A 9,515-nucleotide genomic window follows, 5' to 3' on the forward strand; every position below is an offset into this window, starting at 1 on the left:
TTCTTTCAAGATTAGAATTTTCATTTGATCATAGAACCACCATTAACAAGGGCAGATATAGCTTCAACTTTAGAGACTCAACTAAATTCAGAACTTTTAATGGAGTGTGAATTTATATGTAAAATCTTATTTAAATCTTAATAAATATTAATTTTAACTCATAATTCTAGTACTAATAATTTTAAAAGTTAAACTAATTAAATTTAAATTTTTAATCCACCTCTCACCGTTTACAAATAAAAAATATACAAAACCTATGGATTTAAAAAGCCAAAGCATAGACAAAAATAACATATCTTGAAAAAAGAGGATCAACCACCCATGGTTTGTTACTTTTACAAGACTTTACAAAATTCAGGTGGAACAAGACTTTACAAAATTCAGGTGGAATAGTTGGGACTATACAAAAAAAAATTATCCACCTCTTGAGCATTAATTTCCTTTTTTCCCTCTTTTTTCTCTAATTTTAAATCCAATTATATAAATATAATTGGGATTTTTAATTGGTTAAAATCAACTATCGAAAAAGCATCTTGAGTTCTTCAAGTCTAGCTGAACGTACTTCTTCATCAGTCAAAGCTCCAGCTATCATCCTTTGCTTTCTTGCTTGTACTTGTTGCATTCTTTCTTCTACTGTGTCCTACACCCCATTTTCCATAAAGCCAATCATTAATATTTATAAACTAAAATACAAAATTAACAAAATTCTTAATACAAAGTTGTAAAAAAAAATTAACCTTTATTCTTGTATTTATGGAAAAAGATGAAGAAATAAGTCATGTAGTTTAGGACTATGCTGCTCAAACTCTCAAATATTGTTGCTAGGTGCGTGTCAGATACTCCAAAAGTAGAGCATTTTTGAGAATTAGACACAAATACGACATTTTGGAGAGCCCGTGAAACATAAATTTTAGACAAAGTGATGCACTATGAAGAAATCCAGTTTTAATGCTAGGTCACATGTTTAACATAGTTTTTTCTAAAATAAGATATACATAGTCAATAAAAAGAATTTACGCTGAAAGATCACTCGAAGAATATTTACAGGTAAAACTTTTTAAAATGTGAGACTTGTAAATCTAAAGAATATAATATATTATATGCTACAATAAGCTTAGGATTCTTTCTTAATTCTATCAAGGGTTTAATCAAGAAAAATATTTGGAAGTGACAGTAATATTCTGTGTGAGACAGCTTTAGTAATGAGGAATCTTTACCTTAACAATGAACCTTCTAACACGAACTGTATTCTTTTGACCAATACGATGAATTCTCATTATTGCTTGCTCTTCTACTGCAGGATTCCACCATGGATCCTACAATGATTAAAAGTAATAACATCAACTATCATATGGCAAGAAACTCAAAAGAGAAAAGGTTAGTCCGGTACACTAATCTCCTGTTACACACGGGATCTAGGGAAAGGTTGGACCACAAGGGTCCATCGTAGGCAGCCTTAACCTGCATTAGGCTATTTCCAAAGCAAGAAACTGAAAAGAGAAAAGGCCACTCGATACACTAAACTCCCGTTACGCGCGGGATTGAGGGAAGGGCTGGACCACAAGGTCTATCATACACAACCTTAACATGCATTTCTACAAGAGGCTATTTCAAAGGCAAGAAACTGAAAAGAGAACATTGAAAATATATACTCACTCCGTTTCAATTTATGTGAACCTATTTCTTTTTTGGTCCGTGCCAAAAAGAATGACCTCTTTCCTTATTTGGAAACAATTTAACTTTATGCAATGATTTATATCCACACAAAATATATGTGCCTCATTTTACACCACAAATTCAAAAGTCTTCTCTCTTTTCTTAAACTTCGTGCCCAGTCAAATGGGTTCACATAAATTAAAACGGAAGGAGTATTATATTTCCCGTGTCCTCCAAAAGTGCATGTGTACTGGATCCAGTGGCAAAACCATAATTTTATTTAGGGTGTTCAAACTTGAGTAAAAAAGAATCTACGATAAAGGGTGTTAAATATATGCTATATACCATTAAAATCAAAATCTAATAATTACTTATATATACAACGTAATTTTTTGACGAAGGGTGGTCAGTTGACCATCCATAGGACTATGTACCTTCTGGATCCTCCAAAAATTACTCATTTAGGAGGATCTGACATGAGTGCGGTATTATTTTTGAAGGGTCCAACCAACATATAATATATACATATATATGTATGAGAAAGAGATTACCATGAGGAAGACATTAGAAGCTGCTGTTAAATTCAAGGCCACACCTCCAGCTTTTAGTGACATTAACAAAATCTGAACACATTGAAATAAAATAAAAAAGGTTAGAACTTCAGAAGAGCTGAGCAAAAAATATTGAAGAAAACAGATTAGTATATTGGTACTATGTTGCTCGACTCTCCAAAAATATTGTCGCACCCACGTTAGATCCTCCAAAAAAATACTATCTTTGGATTATCCGACATGCACTCGACGATATTTTGGAGAGTAGGAACAACATAGATTGATACTACTTACTGTTTTCTCATTAGTCTCACTGAACTCTTTCAAGACCCTTTCTCTTTGTTTTTGCACCAATTTTCCATCAAACCTCAAATAACCAATTTTCTTTCTCTTTAGTGGAATCTCCAAAAGATCAAGAAATGTAGTCCATTGACTAAAAACGATGCTCTTTTCACCAGAACCTGATTTTCTTATAGATTCTAAACAATCCAACAGTTTTGAAACCTTAGATGACTCTTGCCAATTTTTCTCAACATCAATCCTAAACCGATTTTCGGATGGACACGTAAATAGCTCATTTTTCCTTATCATTTGTCTACAAATTGGACAAAGTCCACTTGCTGGTGTTCTCCAACTTGAAAGTAGACATTCTCTGCACATTCTGTGAGCACATGGTGTTAACACAGGATCATCTGCTGACTCAAGGCATATTGGACATTCTGTATTTTCGCCGTTACGAATTCCCTCAACAACTTCTTCTACATATGCTGGTGTAAGTGCTTTCTGTGTTGTAGAATCAGGATTTGTTTCCAAGAACCTTCTTGCTAGCTTGTCTAAGTCTGCAAATTCTTGTGTATCGCTTCGACTGAACGTTTACAAGCAGTAAATATGTAGTGTTAGATCCAAGAAGAAACTAACAAGATATGTTGCTCAAGTTTTAATAGATTGAAGAGTCATTTTAACCTCATAACAAGGAAAGGATGATTGCAACACTGCCTCAATCGAAGTAGTAATTCGAGAATATTAGCATAGTTGTGAAGAACTTTTCCTTGTGCCACAAACTGATCGAATTGAACCTGGTTTATTCACCAAAAACAAAAGTATAATGCATACATTCCATTAGTAACAACAATCATTTCGCGTTAAGGAATAGAAGAAACTCAAAGCAATTAAATGGTAAAATTTCAAGAACCAAACATTCAAGGGCCGTTTGGTTCAAGGGATTAGGTGGATTATCCCGGTATACATTTTGGGAATAAATGTATCCCTTTTTTTGTTAGAGCTAGTAGTTATCGATATCATTTTTATACCAAGATCTCGTTATAGCTTATCCCCCTATAGAAAGGGGGATAAGTTATCCAGGTTTTAATCCTGGTTATAGTTATCCTGATTTTGAACCAAACGATCCCTCAAGTTTTACATTAGAAGAATCTTATTCTTACTTTAGATCTCTTGAAGAGGGCATCATAGAAGTCACGTTCCGCTTCTGATTGTATACACTGAATGACTTGAATATCAGTTGGAGGAAGAACAAGAATTGGCCTGATTTCAAAAGAACACATATAAGTGCCCGGAAATATGCTAAGTCTGCATCAATTGAAAGAAGAGAAGGATAATGAAGATTTCGAAAAATAGAATTATCACCTTCCTTCTTTGTCCTTGGTATCCTTTGTTCTCCTCAACATAAGTGGCCTTAAAATGGCTTTGATCAATTTTAGTGCTCTTTGATCACCATTTTCATAAGGTCGCTGTATTAACTTGTTCCACCTATATTAGGGAAAACAGGACGACGAAATAGCTCAGTCATGTTACTAAGAACTTCTTAATGGAGATAGAAGAAAGGCCAAGTACTTTGCAGTTTAATCAACACACAACAAGTTATACATTTGGCCTGTCGGCCAAAAATAATTACACTTGTTAGCCGAATATACAAAAGAATATGTACAGAATATGTATATTATATGTATATTCATCTAAACATACCATGCCCAGTTGCACCATGGCTCGACGTGCAAGAAACATAAAAGGCTGTAAAGGTCCTCCAAATTATTCTGCACCAATTAGTAGTTACTACATCAATACAGATCATAAAATATCAGGCAATTCTTATTTAGGAAACCGGATGAGATAGCAATCAGCATTCAGCAGTCATCTCAAATACAAAAAAAGTCCGTGAAGCAAAAGAACTTAAGTATATCAAGGGTAACCATGCAATTTTGCGACATACCTGAAGAGGAGTACCAGTAAGACACCACCTACAATGCGCTGACAAAGTAAAGGCGGCCTGTGCACCGAGAGTCTTCCATGATTTTATGGTGTGTGCCTCGTCCAGAACAACACGATACCAATCAACTTTATGAAATATGCTGTTCTCCCTATCCTGAAGGACAACTAAGCTTGCATTAGAATAACAATAATAGCGAGGAAGATGATGTGGAACTAATTTATGTATGTTAATACTTGAAAATGACATCCATTAATTACTACTTACAGCCTTGTAAGTTGCACTCAAGACACCATAAGTTGTTAGGACTACATCTTGTTCTGCTATCACTTTAGGGTCATTACTTCTGTCCCCACCATAATGAACGAAAACTGAAACACTACCAGGTTTTGAATGTGCTTCAAGTTCATCCTAGCATTCAAAGGAAAACAACAGGAATTTAGTGAAATGTGACCAAAAAAAATCCTCGTGAAATTCAGAGAAAATACTGTGCAGAACTCATGAGCGCAAATGTCATTACTGAAACGTGACCAGAAAAAAGTGATGAGCGCAAATGTCATTACTAAATTCCTGAAATTAATTATGGGCGCTAGCCCAAATATACAAAACATATAACACTAATTGTGCATATGATATGTATATTTATCTGAATATACAAAATATAAATTTTCCGGCTAGCATTCAATAGAAAAAATAGGAATTTTGTGAACATGGCAAATAAGTATCCTCATGAAATTCTGAAAAAAATAGTGTAGATCATCTCTGCATTTCATTATTCGTTTTATGAGAATTACCTTCCACTGGCCAAGTAATGCCATAGGACAGACAATGAGAGTGCTGCCCTTCGCCTTTCTTGAGACTTCTGTATCAGCATAAGTGATTCTTTTTGTTATACGTTCATCTTCATCTACATCTTCCAAGACACATTCCTGATCATCAGTGCTACCACCCCTGCCCATTTTTGCAAGTATTAAGGCAATTGTCATTACTGTTTTTCCGAGCCCCATCGCATCTGCCAATATCTGCAGAGATAAAATTGATTTAGACAAACAAAAGAATGATAAAGGAACTAAAAGTAAGAGAAACACAAAAGGTAGTAAATTAATCAGTAGAAAGAAAAGCTCACCCCTCCTCGCGCTGATTTTGATGCAGTTGGGAACTCTGTTGTTGCTTCCCCAGAGAAAATATTGACATAAATTTTCCTCCTGTTGGAGAAATTTGGTCAGTGATTTATGTTTAAAGATCAAATATTTGCAACATCTTATTCAGTGAGAGGTGTGCCTACTCTTCACATATCCGATATGCTGCCCAACACGGATGAAGAGTTTTAGATGTTTCCTCAACATCACTTCCTTTCTCTGATTCTGACATCCAGTAAAGAGCTTCCTTCTGGTAATGCCTTAGGCAGCACATAAGTGTATCGGGAGCGTCCATTTCCTATACGAAGTAAAAGGTATAAGCTTCGACATTATCTCATTTCAGTTTTACTAAAAAGAAGTATGTCTATTGGATTATACCTTCAGGTCATACATGTCTACAGAACCAACAAGTTTGTTAAACGATGCTTCAGAGATATCATGCTCATCCTTGTTTTGCTCTGAATACTGCTGGCAGCCGTTTCTTCGTTTTGCTATTGGTGATGCTGAAGCAGCCTCATTTGAATCACACTGTCAGCAATAAGCAGAACATCAGTAATATTCTAATCAGCATATTGTTGCACTGGTAAAAAAAAGAAGAGGGAAAACTACACAGTATTGCCGCTCCAAAAATAACAGCTGGGCAGCTGGCAAAATGTACATTTTTTGTATATTAATGTACAATATACATATAATACAGATATTTTATACATTTTTTTGTATGTTTGGCTAGCAGATGCAATTATTCTTGGCCGATGGGCCAAATGTGTAACTTGCACTAAAAAACACTAAGTATCAACAAACAGTTGTTATTCTTGCTTCTTTATATTGAGAACATGGCAACTGAAATGAGGAAACAATAGTGAGATGACACAATTAAGAATCAACGTACATCTAAACTGAGCTGGCGTTTATGAGAATAAAGTTCATCCGGAGTGAACTCAGCCTGAAGAACATTAGCAAAAGAGAAGGCAGACATCAGTAAAAAACTAAACGGAGCTTTGAATTGTTTCCATTCATTGAACAATAAACTATATCTAACATACATTTTGAAATGGTTTGACTTTGAGTAACTTAAACAAAGTAAGTAGTGGATATGTTGTAGTATCAATTTGTGAGGGAGAATCCAGCTTCCAAGTTGACTTATCGCCACTAGTAAACACTGACTGGTGAATGTAGAAACTGTAAACAAAAGAGCATGATTTACATATAACATACAATATATTCTAAGCTCATTAATACAAACTTTTAAAGAACAGTATGTGTTTTACCTTACATACAACATAAGCTCCTGCATTAGCTGCAGAGTTACAGGCGCAGCAACACATCGGCCATGAACCTTTACCTTTGAAGAATTTACAAGTGGAATGAGACATTTTGCCCATTCCATTGGGAGACGCCCAATCTGTGAAGTTGTTTAAACAATAGATATGAGTTAGATTTTGTATTAGTATAATCTCAGCATCAAAAAAATCAAGATTTCTACATGAACCAATACATGACAAAATGTGGAAATACCAATTCCCTACTAGCAATGGTAGATAGTGTTTATGCAACAAGTTCAACCGAACCCAGTATTTTTTACACCAAGTATAGACACATATCTAAAAAATCATTAACTTTTCAACAAATGTTAAATCTAAATCCATAATTTCAAAAGAATTTAAGTTATATATACTATAAGTGTAAGGTATCTTTACACTATCAAATCAACTTTACATGTTATAAGAGATAACCAATCTTATTTTCAAGATTACAAATAACACATTTTAAGGAGGCTTACCTATATATCATACCCTGATAGTGTAAAACATTCTTTACATCGACAATGTATATAATTAACGCTCATTTCAAAATTGAGAGTTCAATGCCAAAAATCTTAGGAATTAAGTTATGAAGGTGTAAAATTTATTCACATTATCAATGAATTTTAACCTCTGATAGCACGTTAGTTACCTTTTTTACAAACATCAATTGTTTAATTGTAATTGCCTAATAATTGACCAAATTATGTAAAAAAAAAAAAAAAAACTTAAACTCATAACTTATATTCCCTGCTAACACAGGCAGATTGAGTGTTTGTGCAATGGGTTCAAACAACCATAGGTGAGGTATGGGTACTGTATACGCATAACTTACGCCTACCAAGTGAAGGTAGAAAGGTTGTTTCCAATAGACTCTCAACCAAGAACGAGTTCAATTGAGCACAATATTTTGGACACCAAGTATAAATACATATGTGAAACACCATTAAAATATCAATAAGTGTTAAAAGGACCGATAATGAACCTATCAAATTTAAATTTTGAATAAGCTTTGGCCTACTAGAAAACAAAAAACCTTATAGCAAAGTGAATAACAAGACTAAGTTCTAAAACAACGATGATAATAATATGATTGAATTCAAGTTTACCTCCCCAAATCTTTTCGTCGAGAATCGAACAATGGAAGATGCAGCAGCAACAGCAGCTCTTGATCCACCCCATTGTGAACTACACTTACTATTCCCTTGTTGAGGAAAAGCAAAATGAACAATTTCATTATTTTCCAATTTTCTCCCTTTTGTAGTTGAAAGCCCAGTAACAATAGTTCTCCCAACTAATAACCAATCAGGATCTTCAGGAAAATCTCCATCTTCTATCACAATAGTACTAAGCATATTTTTCTTAATTCCCATTTTTTCCATATTTGCAGAAATAGCCACATTACTACTACTTTTCAGTCTGCTGTATTCTTGATTTGCACCATTAGCCACATTACTACCTTTCAGTGAATTGTATTCTTGTTTTGATAATGGCCTTGCTGACAATGGTTCGACACAAAGTACATCTTGTTGTTCTTCTTTAACTTTCATGATTTCAAGTTTCTTTTCTTCTTCTTTCGGCTTCTGTGTATCGATCCCTGGATTGTTTTCGGGCAACTTTAACCATTCATCAAAGCTCAAATCCCATTTTCCAACAGACCCTTTTGATTCATAACCATCAATAACCTTCTTTTCTTCCACTTTTAGTCCTTTTTCACTAATAACCATATCAGGTTCTTCTTTAACTTTTAGCCCATTAACCATTTCTTCACCATTAAAGCTCGTATCACATTTACCAACAGACCCTTTTGATTCATAACCATCAATAACCTTCTTTTCTTCCACTTTTAGCCCTTTTTCATCAATACCCACATCAGGTTCTTCTTTAACATTTAGCCCATGAACCTTTCCAAAACCCACTGATTCTTCAACATTTTCTTGTTTTACAGTAGCAGAAATCCTCACCCCAGTGCTAGTAACAGTCTTGTGAACCGCTGACAGCGGCGAAGAATCGAGCAAGTGGTTGATGGCTGCATCTGGATTATTGTTTTGTTGAGAAAGCGCCTCAAGAATGGCCTTTTCTGTAATTTCAGAACCGATAATTGATTTGATCATCTTTACTTTCTTCTCGTTATCTGATTCTACCAAGTCAAGAGGCAGAACCCCTTCATCAACCTTTGCTTCCATTTCCACTGATTCTGTGCAAATAATAACAAGTAATATAGCTAGAAAAGAGGTGTAGAAAATCTTGAGATTTTTGGTTACAAAAAGCTGTGAATGAATTAGCGGATTAATGGAGATGAAATCTTTTTGATAGATTATAGAAAGGGTTGAGAAAGGTTTCTTTCTTTTTTGTAGATATTCAAAGTTTTGGCGGTAATAGATTTTACCTTTAGTTAAATTTCGCGGGTTTTTCTTTTTTGGCGCTGTTTAACTGTTTGTAAGGAGGGTAAATGCTTTTGGCGCGAAAGAGTGGAGGGTAAAAAGTTGCGGTTCTTATTGTGCAGCGATGTCGTTTTGTTACGCAGTTGCTCAGAAAAAGATGAGTTTTTCAAAAACCAAAAAGTGGTTTTGATTACTTTTTCAAATATTTTTTTGCACACTCACAAAATTATAATATTTTTTCAAGTAAAATACACATCAAA

At 34.4% G+C, this 9,515-nt stretch overlaps 1 protein-coding gene across 1 annotated transcript; it reads right to left on the reverse strand.

Annotated features, from left to right (window-relative positions):
* Window positions 1-297: 297 nt before the first annotated feature.
* LOC107765948 (DNA repair protein RAD5B-like) lies at window positions 298-9,211 on the reverse strand. The gene is made up of 18 exons (XM_016584643.2): window positions 7,981-9,211; window positions 6,839-6,972; window positions 6,614-6,749; window positions 6,460-6,513; window positions 5,949-6,098; window positions 5,717-5,868; window positions 5,558-5,636; window positions 5,226-5,453; window positions 4,699-4,842; window positions 4,435-4,587; window positions 4,191-4,258; window positions 3,852-3,974; window positions 3,650-3,749; window positions 3,171-3,283; window positions 2,502-3,072; window positions 2,208-2,279; window positions 1,218-1,316; window positions 298-640 (listed from the first exon to the last, which is right to left on the reverse strand). Exons 1-18 carry the CDS (start codon window positions 9,055-9,057, stop codon window positions 518-520), a joined length of 3,576 nt encoding a protein of 1,191 aa, XP_016440129.2. The 5' UTR covers window positions 9,058-9,211; the 3' UTR covers window positions 298-517.
* Window positions 9,212-9,515: the final 304 nt, after the last annotated feature.

The sequence above is a fragment of the Nicotiana tabacum genome, chromosome 21 (assembly GCF_000715075.1).
Source record: "Nicotiana tabacum cultivar K326 chromosome 21, ASM71507v2, whole genome shotgun sequence".
Classification (NCBI taxonomy): domain Eukaryota; kingdom Viridiplantae; phylum Streptophyta; class Magnoliopsida; order Solanales; family Solanaceae; genus Nicotiana; species Nicotiana tabacum.

Excerpts from the sequence above, each read along its gene's own strand:
- LOC107765948 (XM_016584643.2), bottom strand. The coding sequence starts at position 9,057 with ATGGAAGCAAAGGTTGATGAAGGGGTTCTGCCTCTTGACTTGGTAGAA. Across the intron at positions 5,454-5,557 it reads CAAAATCAGCGCGAGGAGGG|ATATTGGCAGATGCGATGGG; the intron begins GTGAGCTTTTCT and ends TTATCTCTGCAG. Across the intron at positions 3,284-3,649 it reads CCCTCTTCAAGAGATCTAAA|GTTCAATTCGATCAGTTTGT; the intron begins GTAAGAATAAGA and ends TGAATAAACCAG.